Source organism: Ptychodera flava, chromosome 8 (genome assembly GCF_041260155.1).
Source record: "Ptychodera flava strain L36383 chromosome 8, AS_Pfla_20210202, whole genome shotgun sequence".
In the NCBI taxonomy this organism is placed as follows: Eukaryota; Metazoa; Hemichordata; class Enteropneusta; family Ptychoderidae; genus Ptychodera; species Ptychodera flava.
This window is the reverse complement of record NC_091935.1, coordinates 23,278,426-23,303,573: the sequence shown is the minus strand read 5'-3', so window position 1 is coordinate 23,303,573 and position 25,148 is coordinate 23,278,426. Positions and strand designations below refer to the sequence as shown.

General features: G+C 37.0%; 1 protein-coding gene across 1 annotated transcript in view; it reads right to left on the bottom strand.

Moving 5' to 3' along the window:
• Positions 1-8,866: 8,866 nt before the first annotated feature.
• LOC139138814 (uncharacterized) overlaps positions 8,867-25,148 on the bottom strand; it is a 54,831-nt gene continuing 38,549 nt past the window's right edge. Inside the window, exons 4-6 of the mRNA XM_070707354.1 lie at positions 13,774-14,323; positions 12,991-13,243; positions 8,867-12,167 (exon numbers count right to left, since the gene is read on the bottom strand). Coding sequence (XP_070563455.1) covers positions 13,865-14,323 — 459 coding nt within the window. The 3' untranslated portion in view covers positions 8,867-12,167; positions 12,991-13,243; positions 13,774-13,864. The remainder of the gene's footprint in view (positions 12,168-12,990; positions 13,244-13,773; positions 14,324-25,148) is intronic.

Sequence of the window (25,148 nt, the reverse complement as noted above, 5' to 3'; positions counted from 1 at the left end):
TTAAAGCTCTTGGTGTAAGAAAACTTTTCACCGGCTTAGGTTTTTGAAATTCGAAATTTTATTTTTCTCCATAGAGTTAACACATAGATGGCGGCCATTTTGAATTTCTAATATCGGCAAATCTTGGGTTATTTGTTTCTCTATTACCAAAATTTGCACGGTGACCCCTATTTTTATTCTTGATTTTGAAAGAGATTGATTGAAAGATCCCTTGAGGAAAGTTAGAGCAAAAGTTTAAGTCATTCACTTTCGAGGTGCATAATACCTTAAGTACATTCTGAAAGATACAACTGCTGAAATATATCAGGTAAAATAGCCAATAGCACTCTTTATTAATTAAAACCTCTTTTTTTAATCCTTTGTCTACCAGGAAAAATAAATAGTTAAATCTTATAAAAGTAAATAAGTTGAGACAGGATTTCTAAACCTGGTTGAAGTACTTGATGTCCATCCTAAAGCTCGCTATATTCGCAAAATGCGAATAAAATGGGCGTGCGACCAAAAAAACAAAACAAAACAAAAAATAAAACAAAAAACAACAAACAAAAACATTCGGATGACCAGCTGCCACTCTTGCGAATCGTCACGGTATGTAATGAAAGGTGAAAAGAACAAATTGAAAGATTCCCCAACCTGTGACTTGAAACATTCGAGTCAAATTCTATGTCGATACCTTAATTCCGATCGGCATATGGTGCTAATAACCGCTTTATTCGTGTTACATTTTTTTATTCGTTCGATTCATAAATGTTGACCGGTCTGAAAGTCTCTGACATAAATTAGTCACACCAGAACACTGTGGCTGATAGATAAAAATTCTAGCGTGATAAATGCTTGGATTATCGATTCCTTATTTAACCCTACTGTGGTTGCAATTCGTAGTGGTCAACTCTTCGATTCTGCAGAATATGAGTCTTCAAATGCAGTATCCACTAATACTTTCTCAATCTTCAAGAAAAGTTCAGAAAGCAGATGTTTACTTCCATAGAACGACTGTACTCCTCTCTGCAGACTGGCATTCTTTTGGCAATTAATGATATACAGAATACGATACGGCCTAAGGAGTACGCCGACCCCTCTTAGAGCGATATTATCGACAACCCAGGAAAGGTTAAAGGTATACTGTCACCTGTTCCAATTTTGCCACAGTTACCATGGAAAGAGAAATCTAACCAATCACAGATTTTAAAGTTGCAATATGGATCAGAATTGACCTTCATATTTCGAAGATTTAACTTTATAGAAAAATCCACAACAATTCATTTGCAGATTCGACCATTAACAGGAACACGGGGATGACTGTAATTTGAGTAAATTCATTTAATTACCGAATAAATTGCTGTTTTGGTACGTACTGTTTGCGAGAGTAAAGCACAGAATTTGAAACGTCATTTTTACTATTTGAATATGTACGCATGCGTATTTGATGCATGGTAACGGTTTATGAAATTGCAACATCGTGTCAACATGCCTAGCAAGCCTTCCCGCACAGGCAAGCGGTCAGGTCTCTGCCCGCGCCCTAGGTCTCTGCTGACTGATTCGGCCTTGCGCGCAAAAATAGAAGAAATTGGCCAAAAATGTCGGCAAAATAAACATTGTTTGGTCAGATCGAAAGATGGAACCAGAAAATGAGTGACACGCGACTACTGCATCACGTCGAGGAGGCAGACTGTGTCTACAGTTTCTCTCGAAAACACCAACGTCGCCACTGTGTGATGATCAACTTCGCTAGCCAGCGGTGTTTCCTCGGGCAACACCGACCTACCAACACCGTGGCCGTGCGGACCCCACGATTTGTAATGTGAACCGGGCCATAGTCCCCCCGCAAGGAAATAACTTAGATCTGTTAGCATTCATTGATAATCTATATCCTTCAGGTCAAACATGCATTTTTCGGAAACAAAGAAAAACGGCAGTCTCCATCATTAAATGTCATGGCATGGTCTCATTTACGACGCGTCGATCGACGCGCTGACATGGCCATGCTGCATGCAAGATCAGACTGAGGGGCATAAGACAGTTGCCGAACTTCTGCAGAGGTGGATACTACTGAAGTGGGCAAAGCTTTCAAATAAATATAGCGTGCAGATACCCCGCCTTTTAACATGAAAAATGTAACAACATGCAACGGGAGAGGATTGCGGAAACACTGTCAGGCACGTGGTAAACACAACCAGATCGGTGTAGGTCTACGTGGTATGGACGCTCGATCGATCGAACGTACACAGTAGGTACAGGTGCACACGGCGCGGCACTGACATATATGTATATGGTGAGAAATATCAATCACACGATCTTTTGTAGAGCTGTACTTTATCATATCGATATACTTATATTTCTGAAACATTGTGATGCTACCAAAGTTAGGCAAACGCAAAGTTTACAATGAATTATCATTATATATGTCAAGTTCTGTCAGCGAAACAACATCGCCCCTCCAACGTGCACTCCAGTGCGACGTCATCACTCTTGGTTGTACTTGTCACGTGCACAGCAGAAAACGCCAATGTTTTTGTTTTGAAAGTTTGTTTACAAAACAGCTTTTCTAGGCGGCCGCAACGTATCAAAATGAACGTATTTGTGTGTCGGGATTGGTAAGAGGCTTAGCTAAGAAGAGTACTTCAACGTAGTATGGTCTATTTGCTTTAGTTTTACGAAAAAAAATCGACAATTTTGATCCATATTGCAACTTTAAGCGGGTGGCCGCTTTTAAAACAGCACCCTCACATGGGCATTTTGAATACGAAGGAACGCCCCTTTGACCATATATGGGCATATTTAGATTACAGGTGACAGTATACCATTAAATGTGTTTGTCTACCCCAAGCTTCTATCGTGTAAGGTTACCACTTGATGCCCTGCGATAATAGGCCAAACCCGGAATTCGAATCGACCATGGTACAAACAAAGCCATGTGCGCAAACGCGCATAGACGTACGTGTATTTCCATACGCGTTAGTACACATGTGGGTTTGTTTGTACCGGCATCACGTGATTATTTGGGCGTACTGAGTCTGTAGAACCCTCGCGTCCTTTTTATTCCGGAGTACAACCATTTGCGAAGCAGTGCTCTTCAATAAATGCAATATTTCCCCTTAATCCCTGCTACAGCCATCCTATTTGAGGAGGCATCATGGGCCAGTGGCTAGAGCAGTGGACTCACGATCAAAGGATGGCGAGTTCGAGCCCGGTATGGCTATGGTGTTGTGTCCTTGAGCAAGGCACTTTATTCCTCATCGTCTTCTCCCCACCCAGGAGTAATGGTCCCGGGTAGGACAGTGGTTGTTATGTGTGCGTTTAGCTCTGCTGCGCTCATTGGCTGCACATGTGAGCTGTTGTTTGCTCCCCAGGGAGTTGAGTGGTATCATATTAGGTCCAGTGACCAGGGGTAATAATATAATAATTGTAAAGCGCCTTGATCACATGTACTTGTGGATATGTGCACTATATAAGAACCCAATATTATTATTTCGCCGGCACATAATAAAAACAATGAAGGGGGTATTTTTGTTCATCATAGTCCGTGGAAAGAAGAAAAATGGGAACCTTTTACGAGAGTTGGCCCGTCAAAAGAGTGAGAATACATAAGCATATCGGATGTTCCAAGTTAAAAACTTGAAGCGTGAGTCTACTATTTCAGAAGTGGTTCAAACTGGGATACGTCTTGATAAGTTTCTCTCGCCTTTGGATGTATAGTCATGCCATTGCTGATTCGAAAAATGAGACAATTCAAAAATATATCAATATATCACTTGCTCAGAATGCCTCTGTTTTGAAAACGAAATTTATTCCAACAAAGTGGCAATTCCAAATAAACCAAATCTACATAACTGTAGAATGTGTTGAGTGAATAAACAAAATTACACAGCAGCTCGTCTAAAAAGTTGCAATATCTCTTTCAAACTTTTGTTTTGAAAGGAAGGAAAGGAAAGTGAAATCTATTCACAAACACTTATTCACTTCAATCCCTGGAAAGCCTCGTTTTGTTTTGAAAAGATAAAATTTATTCCAACAAAGTCGCAAATAAAACAAATCTACATAACTATTCCTGAAATTGCTAATCTTATTGTTATCAAAGTTGTTTTTTTCTGACATATAAAGAAATACATTTCTGCCAGATATCTTTTACACATTTACACTCAAATATGATGTGTACCAGTGTTTCTTCTTTGCCACAATATGGCATTTCCCACCACTTAAATTAAGGAGAGCCTCTATACCAACAGCAGCATTATACAGCGCCCTCAAGAGTTTAAACTTCAAACCGCCGGCATTATGGCATACTGTCTCCTCGTTCTTGTTCTCCTTTTTTTCTCCTGTCTGTGTGCTTCAAACAGCAAAGCTTGTTTGTCAGCAGTAAGCGGAGTTAGGCAACTACGATATGATCGAACGGTATTGTTTCTCTTTTTATTCTTGTTATTTATTATACCGAATACAAATGTTCAAAAGGGTATCAAAGATAACATCTCAAACTACAGACCTATTTCAGTCCTTCCTGTTCTGTCAAAATTGTTAGAAAGACATGTACATAGTCATTTTTACAATTTTCTTTCATTTCACAATTTACTGTCAGATAAACAATCCGGTTTTCGTACGTTCCACTCTTGTCAAACAGCTTTGACTAACATTACCAACTCATGGTACCAGGCAATCGATAGTGGAAATCTAATAGGTGTTTTACTCGTTGATTTTAGAAAAGCCTTTGACCTAGTTCATCATGGTACTTTACTTAAGAAACTCAGACTTTATGGTTGTTCAGAGCAGACAATGGGCTTTTTCACTTCATACCTCGCAAACAGAACTCAGTTGGTGTCCTCTAATGGAACCCTGAGTGATTCTCCTGTCAGTATGTACCGCAGGGATCTATTTTAGGGCCCCTGTTGTTCCTACTTTTTAAAAATGACCTCCCTCTGGCTTCTGAAAATTCTGATATGTATATGTATGCTGATGACACAGCAGCTCAGGTGATCAGTCCCAAAATTAACGAAATTGAAACCAAGCTGAGCAGAGATATGAATCTGATCACACGCTGGTGCGATCAAAATAGCATGTGTGTTAATTCACAGAAAACTAAGGTTATTGTCATTGGTACAACGCAGAAAAAAGCCAGAACGAAAAATCACATCAATGTTATGTGTGGCAATGATCAGCTCGATTGTGTAACCCATGAAAAATTGTTGGGTGTAACCATTGACGACACCCTAAATTGGGAAAAGCAAGTAAATTCAGTTTGTAGTAAGGTAGCCTTTAAATTGCTGCATCTGAAACGTATTCGTCCCTTTTAACTCAGAGAGCTAAGATGATATTTTACAATTGTTTTATTTTACCCCATTTTGACTATTGTTCTAACATATGGGGTCATTGTTCCAACAAACTTTTACTTCGTGTTGAAAGACTACAGAAAGCTGTAGCCAGAGTACTTTTAGACTCAGATTTTAGCACTCCTAGTCGTAATTTATTCGACGTTTTAAACTGGTTACCATTTAGAGAAAGGATTGTTTTTAATGAATCAGTCTTGATGTACAAAGTCCAAAATAATTTGGCTCCTAATTATTGAATGTTTTTAGAAGTGTCCAGAACGTCCACAGTCGTAGCACAAGATCTGTAGACAGAAATGAATTATATATTCCAAGACACAGAACTCAAATTTTAAGAGGAGTTTTACGTATAGCGGTGTCAAAATATGGAATAGTTTACCAGCAGATGTCAAATTTTGCTCTACTCTTCACTCTTTTAAAACGAAATGTAAGTCTCATCTTTTGGGCAAAATGTAATTTTTAAGCCATTTTTGGCGTTTTTTATATTTTGTCGTCTGTTCCTTGCTGTCTTAAAGTTCTGTTTTTCTCTGTTCTGTTTTTTTATATCTTTTTAATGTACATATTGTATATTTCTTGCATCTCGACACTGTGTGAGAAGAGCCTTCGCCAAACAGTCTATCGAGTTAAAATAAAGTCTAATAATAAATAATAATAATAATAATAATAATACAATTAATTTAGTAATCTCCGAATAAAGAACATAGGCCATGAACTGCGCATGTCACAGGGTTTTTCTGTTTACCAGAGCCAATATTGGCTATTTTTCCTCAGAGTCCTTTCGACAACAAGTTTTAACCTTTAATCCGAAAATAGAGGATACCATGCTTTCGGAAAAAAATGCAATGCAGTTTCTGGCGACGGTGAAGGATAATTATGGGTCTAATACTGTTGATAATATGAAATATTTCTGTCATTGTATACTTACACAAGTACCCTACTGCACTCGAATCTTGAATGACGACCAGTTTTCATGCCAATATCGCGTAGATGTAGTACAGACCCTGTTATTAATAAACTAATAATGATGAATGTCCCTGATAAAAATTAATATTTCTTTTCATTATTGTATACTTACAAAAGTACCCTACAGCACTCGTACCTAAATGATGATCAGTATTTATGCCAAATTCACGAAGTTGTGGCGCAGACCCTCAAATATAGTTACAGCAGCAGCATTGCGCAGCAACTTACAGTGCAGTCACTCTCTACAACTGTTTAGAGAGTCTTCAGTGAGCATTACAAGTTAAAAGATTTTTCTTTAATATATATATTGAGAGTGAAAAATGCAGTTTTATGGATAAAATAGTGAAAAATGCAGTTTTATGGATAAATAGAACGTTAAGAGTACACCAATCTGAAAATCTATTTGCCAACATCAATAGAATACACCTCAAAGCATGTGACACTCTGTAGAGAATGAAGTCTTTTTGCTAAAAACGTCTGTGAACCACATTGACAATTCCAAGAAAAAATTATTGTGCCACAATAATTATTCATGGGTTATTTGGCCATTTTCTGAATTTTCAGGTATGGACTGACCCGCCTTATTTTCTGGAACCGTTTACACTTACTTTATCAAGCACTCATAGCATCCCATCCACCTACCTACCTACCAACATACATACATAGATACATACATAGATACATACATACCGGTAGATACAGACATGCATGTATCTTCATATATGTATGTACAGAACTCTTGCTTGCTTTCTAGTCTGCATGGATGAATCTTAGAGAATCCTGTATACCAGATCTGTGAATGCTTATATTTCTAATTGTGTGAACTTTGGACAGCCCCTCAACGTGCCCCGACCAAGATTGCTTTAAATATATTGCACACAAGTTCATGGATTGTCTTGATGCAGCATTGAGTGCTATACAAACATTATATATAGCCTGTTCTGACGTATAGTATTATGAAAAATATTTAGATTTTCTTCTACCTCTTACTGAATATCCACAGAATAACAAGCCAAAACAGAAATGTACTATCGGGAAACGGGTAACTTTGAAATAACTAGTGTTACCAGCAGTCAGCCTCACGGGGTTCTGAGATCTCATGGAATCACCTTTTGCAGTTACACATCAACAGGATCATCAAAGGGGCGCAGTCGTTATTTTCATTTCAAGAGGGGATGACGTTGGTGCTGGGTAGACCGTTGAATATGTTGTCACACACACAAACATGCTTCACATGTTACATTCTTTCACACACAAACATTGAACGGTCAGTGATGTTACCCACAATGCTCCTTAATTCATAAACAATGAAATTGCTCATTGAACAGCAGCAAATTTCTTCCTTATACAGAACAGCTTTGGCAATATTTTCATATTCTGACAGGCATTGTTTTGATTATCATCTTGCTGATTTCCCACTGAATAATGAGGTCAAATGCTTTTCCATGGATACAGCAATTTTTTCATCGGATAATTTGACAGCCATAGGTAATATTTTCAAGCAAACTGCGGCAATAAGCTGCACCTGTACTGATTGGCTAATTGTCTATGACAAAGGCAATTTGCACGCTAAACAGGGGATATGATGAGACCATATCAGTTGCTGATAACTTTACCTTGAAAAGTGTATCATTTGTAGCACTTGCAAACACTGGCTTTTAATTCAGTTTACTGATGTTGAATGTGTAGGAGCACATTTTTAGACAAACAATTTGAAATTAACTTTTAAAAGTTGTAAATTGTCCAAAAATTGATAAAATTGAACAAATCTTCAGCAAACAATGTCTGAGCGCAAAAATCTAACAGCATTGTGGGTAACCTTGCCTCCTGTGCACTGCACATACATGTATACATATCCTTTAATACCTGGTACATTACATCCTGTAGTACGCAGGACTAATATTTTCTCAGAAGTACCACCACAATTCCCGGGGGGGGGGGGGGGGGGGGGGGGGCAAGAATTTTGCCAAAATACAACACTGTAGTTGTCAGTTTGAATCATGCATGGTGACTTTGTCAGTTATTCAGTATGACCAAATCCATAGTGCAGTAGCTTGTCAATACCTGCACACTGACAGTATCACACGTCATTTACCATAAAGATATTCCAAGGAGTCGCAGACCCCTATTCCTGCAGGGTCTTCTTATCAGATTCGTCAAGCAAAGCCCATGAAATGTATTATTTTCTTCTGTTTTAGGGGGGTGGTAATATTACATTTAGCATTACATGTATTACATTTGCACTTTGGGTAATATTACATTTAGGCTAGGCAAGCTAAAATAGAATCACGTTTCACAAGACTTCATCAAGGATGCCGTGTGGAGTTCATGCTTTCACAGCCAGTCTGTATATTTTGATTGACAATACACTATATAGATTTTGCCGGTTTAAATGACCACAAATTTACTACAAGATTCAACAGTTTCTGGTACAGATCAGCACATATGCTGTATCATTTTCAACATGCACAATGTGCGCATTGGTCTAGACAACCTTCCTGCACTACAGTAATACATATATAGACATGCATAAAGTGCAGTGTGCATGTGAGTATTTCAAGCCGTGATACCACTCACAATAAGACTTTATATAGTATAAGAATGTCTTTATTACCAATATTATACATATATGGGGCAGTTTTCATCTATAAACAGGACCTCACTGACTCTGAAATAGTTTTTGATCTGTCTGCAAGCACACAATATGCATGGCATGACTTTGTGGGTCATTGACATTTTATAATAAATTAAAATTAAAATAAATTTTCTGACAACTTTCACAATCACATTTAATAATTACAGAAATGAAAGCTTGTGCAAATTTCAAGTGCTAGTACATGTTTTGAAGTCATGTCTGTTGTTATCCTTCTGGCTGGAAAGTGTGGATTGTACTATAAATATTCCAGTATTCATTTCAATGGTGAAATATAAGTCTAGTTGTACTCAACAGTGTGTACAGCTGGCGTTAGAAAATGATGATGGAAATCTGGATACAATAACTTCAATATATTTGCATAGGTAGAACAAAATTGTGTGGTGAAACACAAGCTTCATCTACATGTACATATCACTACTAAAATTATACTGCCAAAATCACAGGGGCCTGTCATGTTGTGCTTTGCACTGCTATTGCTGGATATATAAATAAGTTTTTAAAACTTGTATTAAAATTGAACTGACATTACACATTTTGGTTTATTTTGCAGCAACATGAGTAAAAGTTGTGAGATTTCATGTCTTGTTTGTGGAATTTTTTATTTCACACCCTCTTGAAGATTCTGAACTTGTTTGATTAACCCTTTGAGTGCCAAAGTCAATTTTTGTTGCCTGTATAAAATATACCTCAGTCAATTTTTGTCAGATTTTTGCCAAAAGTTTGATTCAAAAACTGTGGCCATTGAAATGTTGAGTCCATTTGGTCCAAAATTATTTTAAAAAAATTACAGAAAAATTCATAAAAATTGGTAAAATGTTGCATTAAAATTTTGGTGGGAAAAATACAGCACTCAAAGGGTTAACAATCTGCGCTCAGTTGCCAATCAAAAACAGGTTTTCTCAGACAACAATCTCATCTGCATCTGCATTGTGATAGCCAAACTTTCAGTTACTGATTGACAAACTGATTGTCGGTTCTGTGAGAGTCTGGTCAACCTATGCTTAGCAATGTCAAAACAATGAAATGATCTAACACAGACAGAACTGATACACTGTCAATAAGTAACAATGTTTCAGTGATTGAAAAACAACATAGGGCTCACAGACTGCAGTTGCAGATGACACTTGGAAAGACCTGTAACTAGCTGTGCCATATGGAAGTATCAAGCCTCAACCATTGCTTTTTATAAAAATTTCGGGGGGGGGGGGGGGAGGGAGGTTGATGCCACAGGCCCTGAGAAGGAGTTATCAGACTTGCATGTAAACTGAGATACAATTTAACTTTCACTTATTGCCCAATTTCTGTAACACAAATATGGCTTCATATGTATAACTAGGGAAATATGAACGTAAATAAAGAAATCCTGTCCTTATGAAGAGAAAAGAAAAACTCTTAAAATTGCATACATGTGTTCTGCAAATGGAATGTGAAACAAAATATGATAAAACAAAATAGTTGCACTTACAGCTCTGTTTTTAAAGTCAATTCCTATAAAACAAATCTCTCAAAGATGATATCGGGCGCTGACTACTTATAAACACTTTCAGCCCTATGTCCCTGTGTATACCGATATTTCACTCATCCTACTGAAAATACTGGGAATGTACAAAAAAGTCTGGGATGGAAAAGTACACGATCACTGCACTTTCTCTTGTACATTTTACATATGGAATGTATGATATTTCAGTTTACAAGCATATTCCATCTTTCACTCAAAACTCCTTCTCAGGGGAAGCAAATCCACAAGAGTGCTGTATTGATTGCTAACTTGCTGATGAATTTGCTCACTGTGGCATTAGTACTCAGTTACTTGTACTCTGTTAAAAAAAACCAGACTCTGTTAAAATATCAACATCATACAGTGACAGTGATACCTGAAAACGTTTTTGTTTACAATTTGTTCCATTATTAAGTAAAATTTCTTTGATTACTTCATAGATATTGTGAAAATGCCAGTATTTGGCACATTCCTGCCAAGGCACATTCCTCTCGATTCTTTTATACGACTGGCAATAAAGATTATTATTATCATTATTATTATTTGACTTGTCAACACTGCCAGTCTGGAGTACTGTTATTACAGACAATATCAGGGCTGAGCAATCCATGGCCTCAGCCTGTGGTCTAGTAATTTATAATGGCTGGACAAGTAATTTTTTTGCTTTTGCTGGAAATGATTGTGGGTTACTAGTTTTATTTAGTTACTAGACCATTGGCTAATCGATCAAAGATGATTTGCTCATCCTGGATATAGATTACAGCTACACTGTGACTGTAATCACACAAAAATGCATCCACAACACTACTGATCGAAATCCCTGAAATTATCCAAATGTACATTTACTGGGTCTTTAAAATTCATCTTTTACATGCCGGAGCAATTTTGCAATGTGTAAGCTGGCAGAAAATAGCTCTTTAAAAAAAACTCAGCACATCAGAAGAAAATTTAAAATCCTCAAAAGCAGATTATTTACATGTAAATCTAACAATTATAACATCCTTGTTGTACCCTATTTTTCTGTACAAAATACATCACTGGTATTAAATATTAGCATTAATACTGTATGGATGACAAAAGCCCTTTGCTGTCTATGTATGTGTCATTCAGCCAAGTGGTACTATCTTTGTAAAAAAAGGCTTCGTGTTAATGGATAGGATAAGAGTGTCTGGTGACCAACTTCAGATATGTCACTGGATGGCTCAATCATTTCTTATGTTGAGTGTTGCGAATTTGTTATTAATGGCCATGTAGCATAAAATGCTGTTAAATGACTTCCACAAATGTGTTGCAGTGGTATGGGGACTTTTGAAATTCATGTAACTCAGTAGAGGAGGAAATTTCTCACTTGAGGAGTACGGCATGTACATATGGCAAGGGGCTGTGAGCCTCATAGTGAATAATTGCAAAAATTATCTGGGCACCTTATGTTTAAGCAGCATTTTCTCAACTATGTAAATGACTTACAGTACAGAATTTTGTGTAATTTTTTGTATAAGTAAATGCACATAGGTAAATCTGAATACTTGTGGCTCAGTCTCCTGGATGATTAAACTGTCATTGATAATTCTGCAGTTAATTTTCGCCTGTAACTACTGCAGCTATATTAAAGCTGTGATGATGGCAAGAAGACGGGGCATCCTGAATCCATCTCTGGTGAAGGAAGTTGGCAGGAACTGGTTGTATACAGTCAAGATGGAAGGCACTGATGATATGCTTGGTCATAGTCGTTCTGGAAAACGAAACGACAGTAAAGCGATGCGAGTTAGAGTGATCCAACTATGAAGCGGAAATCTGATGTCCCTGTTGTGTTCATCAGCAGTTTTGTCTGACAATATTATGAATTGCGCTCTATGGACTAAGACTTCGAGTCTGACATTCTTAGTCATCAGGTTTTAGTACTTTTGCTGTAGTGTCCTGGGAATGGGAACATTCCCATCCTTATGTGCTTGTATTCATATACCTGGCCACAGTCACTCCACGTGGAGTGACCGTGACCTGGCCACCGAAAACACTTTGAATTCTCTAACAGTCACAACAAGCCAGACGTTTGATCATCAAATACCATCATTTGTACTCAGAAATGGTATATGAATACAATTTTTTTCAAAACAAAGTGGCAATTAAATTTGACTGCATTCATGGTACAATACCGATATATCAAACACTGCAACCATAAATTCACAGTAAAACAACAATTAAAGTTTAAAGTTTGGTCTACAGTACAACACTCTGAGCTTGGCCTGTAGCAATCCTTTTGAATTCTTTTGAATGCTTTCTTTTTACCAGTGTTATTCCTGTCAATAATACATTAGTAATTGTATAACTGTAGAACTTGTCTGGTATACACACACAATGTATATCTGCCTGGCCACATTAATTCATGAGTTGATATGATGTATATAGAAGGGTCTTCTCTCATTGAAGACAGCTATGCAAAGCAACAGATTTGTGTGTACTTTGCACATCTTACCCAATTTATAAAGCAACTCGAAAGTATGTTGCAGCAAATGCAAACAGAAATACATACAAAGTGGTAAACTGTGAATACATACACAAAACTTCACATCTTAACAATTGATCTTATTTGAGATCTGAGGTGTCCACGATGATCTTGATGAACATGACATCATCCTTGACGTAGGCATGGTGACCGCTGTCAATTTGAGATATTGGCATGAACAGAGGACATCCAGAAGCGATATTCATGTCAGAGGTCGGCCGTTTGAATGAACTGGAAGTTGGATCAGGGCAGAAGGCGTCAATAATATGCTCACGGTTGTTCTGGTCCAGCACCATGAAAGTGACCTACCATGATGCCAAGTAAAACAATGTGAAAGAAATGTGATTATCAGATTACAAACTACGGTGATCCATTCACAATGTTCTGCTCAGTGTTGTTTCAAATGAGAAGTAACTTATTTTCCTCTATCCACTTAAATCCTGCTGAAGTGAGCAGGTGTCAAGTATCTATTTACTAAATGAACGTTATTACAGTTGCATGTTTAGATACCTCAATGAAGTAATTTGTAATTCTGTATTTTTCATTTCATTTGTCCACTTCACATTCCTACTTATATGCACACCGTATGGAAATGCCTTGTATTTGTCCAGTGATCACATCATGATTAATGTTTGATAGAGCTGTTATTCTTGGTTAACTGACATTTAAAGAGGGCTAAATGACTCACTGAATACTGTAAAATCACCATGTTCTAGAGACATACCCATGAATCTTTACTTGAAACTGAATTATGTGAATTTATACAAAAGAGCTTTCAAAATGTAAAGTTATGGGACTGTATGACAAAGAAGGGTTATGACTAAAATCTACATACCTTTTGCCTGAAAGGCCATCTCAGCAAGGCGTCTAAGGAACCCTTCATGACGACAAAAAATATAGAGACATGATTTCCTTCCCCCATGCCATCACCATTCAGATAGATCCTGGCACACATCTTGTAACCATGGCGACTTGTATAGAAGCAAGGGGAGTCGAATTATGGGGGGCTTCCAGAGAGTGCGTCTTGTTCGTTTCTTGGCAAAGTCTTTGATCTTCCAGACAAGGATACCATCGTAGGAAGCCTGCTCCAATGCTTGGATACGGCGGTCCTGTTCTGCCAAGGCTACATCCTTCAGTGCTATGATTCGGTCCTGGGCTCTGATCTTTCTCTGCATTGCCTCAATCCGCTCCCTGTCCTTCTTCTTCTGTTCCTCCATCCTCTTCAGTTCTTGTGTCTGTCTGTTGAATTGTAGCATCTGTTGTGCTTCAAGTGACCCACTAGTAACCATGTCATCCATCTTTCTCATTTTGTTCCCCACATCTTTCTTGAACTTTCCACGCATCTTGTCTGAAGAAATTCCACACTGTTCTTGGATGCTGTGACCCTGAAATACAGACATTTGCTGTCAAATAATTATATACCAGTATATTGATGGTGCAAATACAGCGATCTGATTGGTCGAGACGTGAAAAGAACCGTGGTATATTGGTGATATACCATGGCTGGCACAAATTGCTCGAGCTCTCAGCTTGAGCAAAAATCCCTTTTTGACTTTCCAAGGCAGAATGTCAATATACTGTTATTATATGGTAATACATAAATCACACCCAGCGACGGTATACCACTCAATTTTGACCAGTTCACTTCATATATGCACAAGTGATAGCGAGTGCATGTAGGTTGTGAACTGGTTAAAATCTCATGGTATACCGTCCCTGGGTGTGCTTTATTGCTTAAATATAAAACAATTTAGGGTAAAGTGCGACGAATTCGGATGCGTACATGCTTTAGAACGTTTCTGTGCAGATTTAACTCCATGCCTGCCGCAAATGGGTTATTTTGAAGCGCAGGTATTTAACATCACCTGTCCTTGTTGATATTGGGCTTTTTACCTAATTTTTTGACCCAGTCTCTTAGAATATATGTGACTAATAATTAGCTCAAAGTTAGTGAGGCAAGGATTCTCAGAAAGTAGATTAGTGAAATCATTTCAGAAGTTCTACGGTAGATACGGAGATGTTGTATCAAAATATGACCTGTCTGTTTCTCAAATGATGAGTGACAGCATACCAAATTTTGACTCACAAAAGTAATTTGGTGAATTCACCAAATAACAATGAATTTGTCGCTTTTGGTCAATCTTGACGGGTGCTGCTAGCTGGCAGGGTACGCTTACCCATTCCGGACACCTGGTACCACCACTATTTTCGTGGTTCAAGATGACCCCATTGCCTTTGTCATCATCTATATGTGTCCTTGGACCTGGTAAATTTCATAGTTTACCTTGAATGATAACGATTATTGGACCTGATTTGATGTCTATTGACCCCCTAGGAGCTGGTTTTATTGAATATGAAGCGAAAAATTAACATTTCTCTCCCGTTTACATGGCGCATATTACCCATTCAGCTGAGATATTGTAAAAACTAGCGTGGTGACACCCTTTTATAAAAGTGTAAACTAAATGGTATTATGTCAGGATTTTATTTCGCCAAGTTTGGTCAAAATGACACCATTCAAAGCGACAGGAAGAAAGTTCGAAAATTATGTAGTGATATAATTTCGATATCGTCATTTTGTAATCGATACGTTTGTTAAAATTTCTTTACAAATATCATGAAAACTATATATTCGATAGATATGGATCTTAAGTCTTGGTATTTATTAAATTAACTAATTTGCTAAGCGTTTTATATTGCTTTCTTTAGTTTACTGAAGTGAATTAAATCATTTTTATTTATTTCTAACGACGCCGTTTTAACGTCCGTTTCCATGGAAACGAGCATGGTGACCCCCATTTTTTATTTCATTTTTGCACTTGCACAACTTCCAGAATATTTGTGCAAAGTTTCAAGAAAATGACACCACATTTTGACGTAATTCGTAGTACTTCACCTTAAATTAGCTGCATATGGTTAAAATTGGAATTTCAATTGAATTAGTGGGTTCAAGCCAAAAGGCACTTTGATCATGATTTATGTTGGCAGATCTTTGAATTAGCTGCCATTTAAATTATCTAATTAATGAGTTACACTAAATTAGCTAACAAGGCATGCTAGCAAAACAGACATTCACAGTTTTGTGAAGTTTTCATGGCTGAACAATATGATCTCTATGAATGCTAGAAGAAGCACAGTTGCAAAATGTTGATGGCATTTACATGTACATTTATTCATTGATGAGTGCATGTACCGGGTACATGCATATGCAGCACCTACCAATTTTGTTTTTTTACTTTACAAACTCTCTTCTTTTAAACTAAGAATCAAAAGCACCTGCATATGAGAAAAACTTGAATAACGGAAAGAAAATATCTCCATGCAGATGGAGTATAACCACTTTCCTTACATATCACACCTTAAAAGCATTTAGTATGCCCTGCTAGTCAAAGTCCATCATGTTTAAGTGGTGAAAAAATTGGTAACATTTAGAAAGCATTTAAGAAATGCAAATGAAAGCAAGTACATGTAATTGTCTGTGTCAGTGTCAAATGCATGAACTGCAAAGATTTTTCCAGGGAAAGACACTAACGGTTGCCTGATTGCCCCGGCAAGTGAATGTTGCGTTCAAGCAAGTGAACCTCTGATGCCACTTGCGCGACGAGACAAGAGAAAAAAAATAATTACCCAGAAATCAAATCCACGAGAGCGATTTTCTGGTGAAGAAAACCCGGAATTAACAACAAATAATATTGATTTTGTGTCATAGTAAATTTGCACAAGACTTTTCATAAAATTGCATGAAGAGTCGATGAAAAGAATATAAAATCGCTTTCAATAAAATGCTGTTTAAACACTACAACTGTACGCTGATTTTGAATATGAAAAGTTGTTTAGCCGGTGGAGCGTACGCTCACCAAAGTTCATTGCTCTTACTACTACATGTAGATTACGGTATCACACGATATTTTGTAGACTTCAAGTCTGTGATTTGTGAATGTTTAAGCGGAGTGAACGCAAAGATTTGTGTTCTGTTTTCATGTAAGGTGTGAGTGGAGGGGAAGCGTTGAGTGGAGTAGACGCAATGAGTCGGGTGAAAGCTATACAGGGGAGTTTCACCAGGAATCACAAAATCCGGCAGAAACGAACTCATTACTGAGCAGACTCAAAGGTAACGCATTCAATCGCTGAGAAAACCTGGCCTTTGCTAGCTTGTACGAAATGGAAGAGACTCACGAGAACTATTATAAATGATTTAAATTTAAAATTCACTGAATTGAACCAAGTCCAGATATGTTGATATCTGCAGTGAAAAAGGAGACACACTGAGGTTTTTGTGCTTTGTACGAACGTTTATAACACTGCAAAAATAAAGTCTGTTAGCAAAAATTAGCACCAAAAAGTGGGACACTAAAACGTACTAGTCAATGTTATGTTTAGTGACAGTGAGTGGCATTGTGGAAAGACTGCAAGCAATGAAAGTGACAGAAAGCTTTGGTGTCAACGGGTCCCAATCTTTGAATGAACAGTGACTTATTTTTAGTCAATAAGCCAAAAGTCACTTGTCCATGGCAACCAACCTCTCTGTTTATGAATTTCCCCATTCTAAAATGACTGTCAAGAGCAAATTGGAGGGAGTTTGACATTGAGAAATTCAGCTTTGAAAACACATTGAAAAACTCGCCGAAGCATTAAAAGTCGCGCCAGCGGCTTACTGATTACGCATGCGCAGATTCATAATATACTATGCTAGTAGCCGGAATTATACCAGACTTACATGGGCACCGCCATGTTTTTTTGAGTGCTCGTAAATAAGCAAATAGGAAACGTGCAAAGTATTATTTTATAACATGCAATTCATAAAATATATCTCTTTTATTAGCCAGGAAGTATTGTAATCCACCTTGTCACTGATACAAAATATCGGTAATATCACGCCTAAAATGTAGAAAAATGGAGAAACCCGCCATGCATATAAACGAGGGCATACACAAATAATGCTGGGATTAAATTTTAGAAGAGCGCCCCCTGTGTCACTAGATGCAAAACTTGCCAGTTTCTAGACGGAAGGCTATAGTTTTCAGCTCGCAAGTTGAAGTTGGGCAGTGCAGTTATTATTGCAACGATAATGATGGCACAATACGTTCCTTTTTAAAACAATAGGTTGTTATCATGGTAAAAATTGTAACAATTGAAAATTGTAAACATTTTTACACATTAGGCCTACAGAAAATCTATACCTGCACGGTCTGACATCATGTACGTAAACTGGCATAGTTGTCATACAAACGTATATAGCAAGAAACAATTAATTCTATTTTTTCATGAGTAAATACAAATAACATTTCTAATCTTAACCACTGGCGCGACACCAAGGGCTGAGCCCTATATAATATTAGGCTGTTGGTTTAAATTCTACTGAGTCTGCACATGAGCAATTAAAAGACCACCTAGGTCATTAGAAAAACACGGGATACTGGCCATGTGCAGTGGTAATCCATACTTCCTAGGGCACAGTCGATAAGGCATTATTTGTGATGATTTTTCCTATTATTATCATAAAATGTGATTATGAATATTAATAAGTTATTAATATGAATGTTACAGAATATTAAAACTTTTTTACAAACAATGTCTACTTTGTGTAAATATACCGTCTGGAAACCCCATTGTTGTGATAATTATGATTGTTAATAAATTACGATTATGATTAATAAAATCATATTTTACACATTGTAATCTGCTTATGTGAACAATCCTCTGGAAACCCTTCTATAGTTTCACAATCTATGCCAAAATATACAAGTGACACCATTGCCAAGGTTCAGTCTACGGCGAGAGTTACTACACAGTGTATGTAAAGAGAAGGTAGCCAGCTCCACTCGACAGTAAACTGACATACCCATGAACTACCTCCGTTTTCTTCACTTCTGCATGTTGCTTTTCAAAATTTCTCCCGGTGTTGGCAAGTCCATAAATCAGCCATCAAATTTTTCCAGTTTTGACCACTTAGACAGAAAATTTGTGAAGTTTGGAGCTGCAAGAAGGTATATCGCCAAAAAATGATGCAGTCCTTGTGAAATCGACAACATCCAGGATCTTTAGGGCCGTTTGCGAATTTGAATGTAGCCGCCATGCGGGGCCGAGGGCGGAGCCATGATTTAACATTATAAGATATGCTGACATAATTGATCGTACGGCCAATGAACGCTTTTACACTACATGTATACGATTACTTCATCATCCGTCCAAGAATGGAGGTGCCTCCACGGTCCAAGCTATGTACAGTATGTGTGGTCACAATAATAGGAAAATTAAATCATCACAAATAATGCCGAATCGACCTGTGCATAGGGCTGATATATGATATACAGTAAGTACAGTAAAAATATGATAAGAAGTACATCAGTGTTCTCCCTGAATACGGTAACAGGGGCGTAATGCCCTCTTGTGAATTGTGTGTGCCCCATTGCCATAAATAAAAGAGATTTATTTTTAAAAAAAATAAACCAATGAAACTTATGAAAAAAAGGGTTGAACAGGATTTACAAACAGAATGCAAGCGTGTGAATCGATCACTCCTTAGTATACATGTAGGGAAGAGTGGTACCGCCGTGGTGGAATATTTTGCATGAGCAGTTCAGTCAATTATTCAAGTCTGTTTTTCGATATGCTGTTGTCTCTTACACTCTATATACTCATATATACTCATATATATATATATATATATATATATATATATATATATATCTATAATATATATATATTTATATATATATATATATATATATATATATATAATATAATATATACTGTTTATTTGTTTGTATGTTTGTTTATTCATGATATTGTTTGTTTATATTGTGTGTCTTTTTGTTTATTATTTATTATGCACATAATTAATGAGGTACAATATGTGGCGTCATAAGGTGTCCCATCATACCATATATGAAGGGTATAGCACTTGTGGTTACTGAGTTATGGACAAATATGTATATTGAGGTCAAAGGTCACTGAGGTCACGTGTCATTTTGTCAAAATATCTGAGATATCTGTGTTAATGGATGGACAATGGACGGATATGACCCAATCTATAAGCCCCCTGGACTTCATCCATGGGACTAAAAACCGAGTCACTGAATCCTTTTTGCAATATGAACACGATGAGAAACAAAGTGTTTATCTTTCTTGGCCTTATACATGGGAGTCTATGGAGAGCTGACTGATACATGGGAGTCTATGGAGATGTAAACTAAAAAGTCCTCTAACATGGCCAAATTTGATCACATTGTGAAACAAATCGACATGCATCTGTATGGGGTAGGGTACTATCCTTGTGCAAAGTTTGAAAAAATTGACCAGGGTATGTCTGAGATATCTGCGTGAATGGACGGATGGACACACGGATGTACGCACGGACGCACGCACGCACGGACATGACCAAACCTATAAGTCCCCCGGACGGTGTCCATGGGGACTAAAAATACTGAAAGTTGTGTAATGAATAAAGGGAGATCTGCTGGGTACTTTAACTTGTATCGTGGTGTTAGACAGGGTGACTGCATTTCTCCTTTACTTTTTGTTCTTGCATTAGAAATTTTTCTTATAACATTACGTTTTGAACAAAATGTTAAAGGCATAACAGCAGATGAGGTTGAAATTAAAAACTCCTCCTTTACAGATGATTTGACATGCTTTCTTGCCGATGTAACATCAGCAAAAATTTGTTGAATTGTTTCTGGTCTGACAGTGAATCCAGGTAAATGTGAAGCCATGTGGTTAGGTAAAAATAAAAATTGTAAAGAATTACTCCACTTCCAGTGAAATGGCCAAAGAACCAATAGTCAAAGTGAAACTTGAGTGGACACCGTGGGTCATTGGCTCGCTCAAAATTAGATATGTGCATAATTAATGAGGTACAATATGTGGCATCATAAGGTGTCCAATCATACCAAATATGAAGGGTGTAGCACTTGTGATTACTGAGTTTTGGACAAATATGTATATTTGAAGTCAAAGGTCACCAAGGTCACGTGACATTTTGTCAAAAAAATTGTATTGCTAAGTTATCCCTATATACCAAAAATCAGACCTCTAGCTCTATTGGCTCGCTCAAAATTAGATATGTGCATAATTAATGAGGTACAATATGTGGCGTCATAAGGTGTCCCATCATACCAAATATGAAGGGTGTAGCACTTGTGGTTACTGAGTTTTGGACAAATATGTATATTTGAGGTCAAAGGTCATTGAGGTCACGTGACATTTTGTCAAAAAAATTGTATTGCTAAGTTATCCATATATACCAAAAATCAGCCCTCTAGCTCTATTGGCTTGCTCAAAATTAGATATGCACATAATTAATGAGGAACAATATGTGGCGTCATAAGGTGTCCCATCATACCAAATATGAGGGTGTAGCATTAGTGATTACTGAGTTATGGACAAATATGTATATTTGAGGTCCAAGGTCACATGACATTTTGTCAAAAAAAATTGTATTGCTAAGTTATCCATATATACCAAAAATCAGCCCTCTAGCTCTATTGGCTTGCTCAAAATTAGATATGCACATAATTAATGAGGAACAATATGTGGCGTCATAAGGTGTCCCATCATACCATATATGAAAGGTTTAGCACTTGTGGTTACTGAGTTATGGACAAATATGTATATTCGAGGTCAAAGGTCACCAAGGTCACGTGACATTTTGTCAAAGCATCTGAGATATCTGCGTGAAGGGATGGACTCACATGGATGGACTAACGGACTGACATGACCCAATCTATGAGCCCCCTGGACTTTATCTGTGGGGACTAAAAACTGTGTCACTGCATCCTTTTTGCAATATGAATACGATGAGAAACTAAATTTTTATTTTTCTTGGCCTTATACATGGAGTCTATGGACTGCCTTATACAGGGAGTCTATGGATGGACTGCCTTATACATGGGAGTCTATGGACTGCCTTATACATGGGAGTCTATGGACTGCCTTATACATGGGAGTCTATGGACTGCCTTAAACATGGGAGTCTATGGACTGCCTTATACATGGGAGTCTATGGAGGTGAAAACTAAAAGTCCTCTAACACGGATAAATTTGATCGCATTGTGAAACAAATCAACGTGCATCTGTATGAGGTAGAGTACTATCCTTGTACCAAGTTTGAACGAAATCGCTCCAGGCGTCTCTGAGATATCTGCGTGAACGAAAAAGTCATAAAATATGCAAATGAGCAATTAATTAATAAGCCACACCCACCAAAATCTAATCAGATCTAAGTCTCATCATGATAATACCAAATACCAAATTGCATGACATTGGACCTAAGGGTTCTTAAGTTATGAGTGGAACAAAATCTGTCTACGGACGGACGGACAGACGGACACACACACAGACATTGTGGCGACAAAGGACACCTTTGGTGCTTCGCACCACGGTGTCCAAAAATAGTTGGTATTTATGTTTCTTATGACAAAGCTAATGCACTTGAACTCAACATACATGTAGCTGGTCCCTTGGAAAAACTCAGAGAAAGTCTGAAATTTGGGGGAGCAGAAATCTCTCCCTTTTAGGAAAAATCCAAATAATAAAATCTATTGGTATATCAAGATTTCAGTACATAATGAATGTGATTGATGTTCCTTATGATAGATTAAAAGAAGTCAACAAACTTTTGTACAAGTTTTTATGGAAAGGTCCCGATAAAATTTGTAGACAAACTGTTATTGGAGAGATTGAAAAGGGTGGTCTATCCATGCCAGACCTAAAAGCTATTTATAAAGCTCAAAAACTAAATTGGGTTAGACGCTTGTGTGATGAAAATGTGAACCATCCATGGAAAATTTAAAAAAATTAGGAAATCTTGGTAACATTGATTTACTTTTAAAATGTAATTTTGACCTTAAAAAGCTACATGTCAAAATCTCTGGTTTCTTTTACACTATGCTTTCTGTGTGGTCTGACTACAATGGTAACAAGAATGAAACAAATGAAGATGAAAGTTTGAATCAAGTCATATAGAACAACAAGAATATTCCCTATGGAGGGAAATCAGTTTATTTCCCAGAATTCTATAATTGTGGTTTTATTTATGTTGGTCAACTTTTCAAAAAAAATGGTAAATTTTTGGACTGGAATGAGGTGAGAGAAAAGGGAGTCCCACAATCATCTATTCTGAAATGGTTTGGTTTGATGAGGGCCATTCCAGCTAAATGGAAAGACATAGAGTATATTAGAAATTTCTCTGTTCCAGAACTGCAAACAAAAATTAGTTTCGACAATTTCTCCATAGAAGTTAACTGCTGTACAACAAAAATTGTTACAAAGCATATTGTAAATCAGTACTTTATTAGCCCAAAATCAGAATTTTATTTCAATTTTATATTTAACAAACACAGAATTGTTGGTCTACACTCTATGCTCTTCCTTTTAGGGTAACAATTGACACAAAACTTAGAGAATTTCAATTTAAGATTCTGCACAACATTCTGCCTACAAATTATTCACTATGTAAAATGAAACCACCCCGAGTTGTATCTAGCAAATGTACATTCTGTAAAGAAGAAGATGAAACACTGTTACACCTTTTCTACAACTGTAGATATGTAGCTGAGTTTTGGGATGGTTTTCTAAGACTGTGGGGTAGTAAAGCAGGACTAAACATGTTACCAGAAGCCAGTCAAATTATAATTGGTGATGTGAAATACTCTATATTGATCAACTTTTTGATATTGGTTGCCAAAAGACACATCTATCTGGCCAAATTTGACAATAAAAAACCTGACCTTTTGGTTTTCAAAAAATATTTACAAACTATTCAGAAGGTAGAATACTGTTTGGCAATAAAAAAACAAATTAAGCTCTCACAACAAAAATGGGGAGGTGTTCTGAAAACACTTATTCCTAATTTACATCATAATGTATAATCCATTTTAGAATTTCATAATATTGTATCTCTGAGACTCTTATATAAAAGGACTTATTGGTATGTTTGATTTTACTGTGTAAGGTTTGATCATGGAGGTGATTTTCTCCTACCTTCATGATTTGATAGAACTGTACTCACATTTCTACAAGTGTTGTAAGCATTATTGAAGACCTCAATAAAAAATCATAAAATACAAAAAAAATGTAACATCATTTGACTTGCGTAAATTGCATCATGGCAATTGAAAATCAACTGTAACAGCTACACGATTGAAGTTGAATTCATGCATTTACTTATAAGAAGTGTCATGTCAGTATTTCAGTAAAGCTTGTTAAAGGGAAGTTCACCAAGGCTGAATTTTACATATGTGCTAGCTTTGGGGTCGCTTATTCCATAAAAGCCATTTTTGTCATTTATAAGTCCCGTGCTTTTTTCAAAAACAGACGAAAATAGTGGCGGAAGTTGCAGTTTAGGGCTTCATCAACTTAATGTACTTTGAATCATGGGAAGAAAGCATCAAGCTTGTAGTCAGGCAGCTAACTCGAGATTTTTGTGAGAATTGTGCACTTTGGGTTAAAAGAATGAAATTTTGCACATTAACAGTTTGACTTGTTCTGAACATTTTTTGATATGGATCCAAATCAGAAACTCCCTCTAGCGGTGAGGAACGTGCGTATTGTGCAAGCTTTCAGTAATATGCAAAATACCTATGCTTGCTGCACTTTCATCAAATAGGATCAGAATCGATGTGTACTCTAATGAAATTTAATCTTGCGCTCAACATAATGTAAACATGAATATTGTTATGTCATTATACTAATAATCTATGGAATATCATTTTAACCACCATAAAAGCAAACAAAAAGGTTTCACGATGGGTTTACCATCACTATTTACCATCACTATTTTTCCCACAGTATCTGTCAACCAAGACTATATTTCTCTTATTGATATGTGCAAACATTCATGAGGTGTGAAAAATAGTTGACAAGGCCCAGTTGCTACTATACAATAGATGTTTATTCCCCCTAAGGTTTCGGACGTACACGGACGACCTTCATCAGAGGCTATACAAGCACAATGATGAAGGTCATCCGCGTACTTACGAAACATTAGAAAGAATAAACATCTACTTTAGAGTAGCAGAGGGGTCTTGTTAACTATATTTCATACCTCATGTATCCATTATCTACAAATACCCACTGCGTATTCCACATATGCACTGTGATTGGACCGATTGGAACGATCCACTTGATATTCACCACTATAACAAACATTAATGTTATAGTAGAAAGTGATGTCCATAAAGTGCTCTTGTAGATCAATCCTCGTGACAG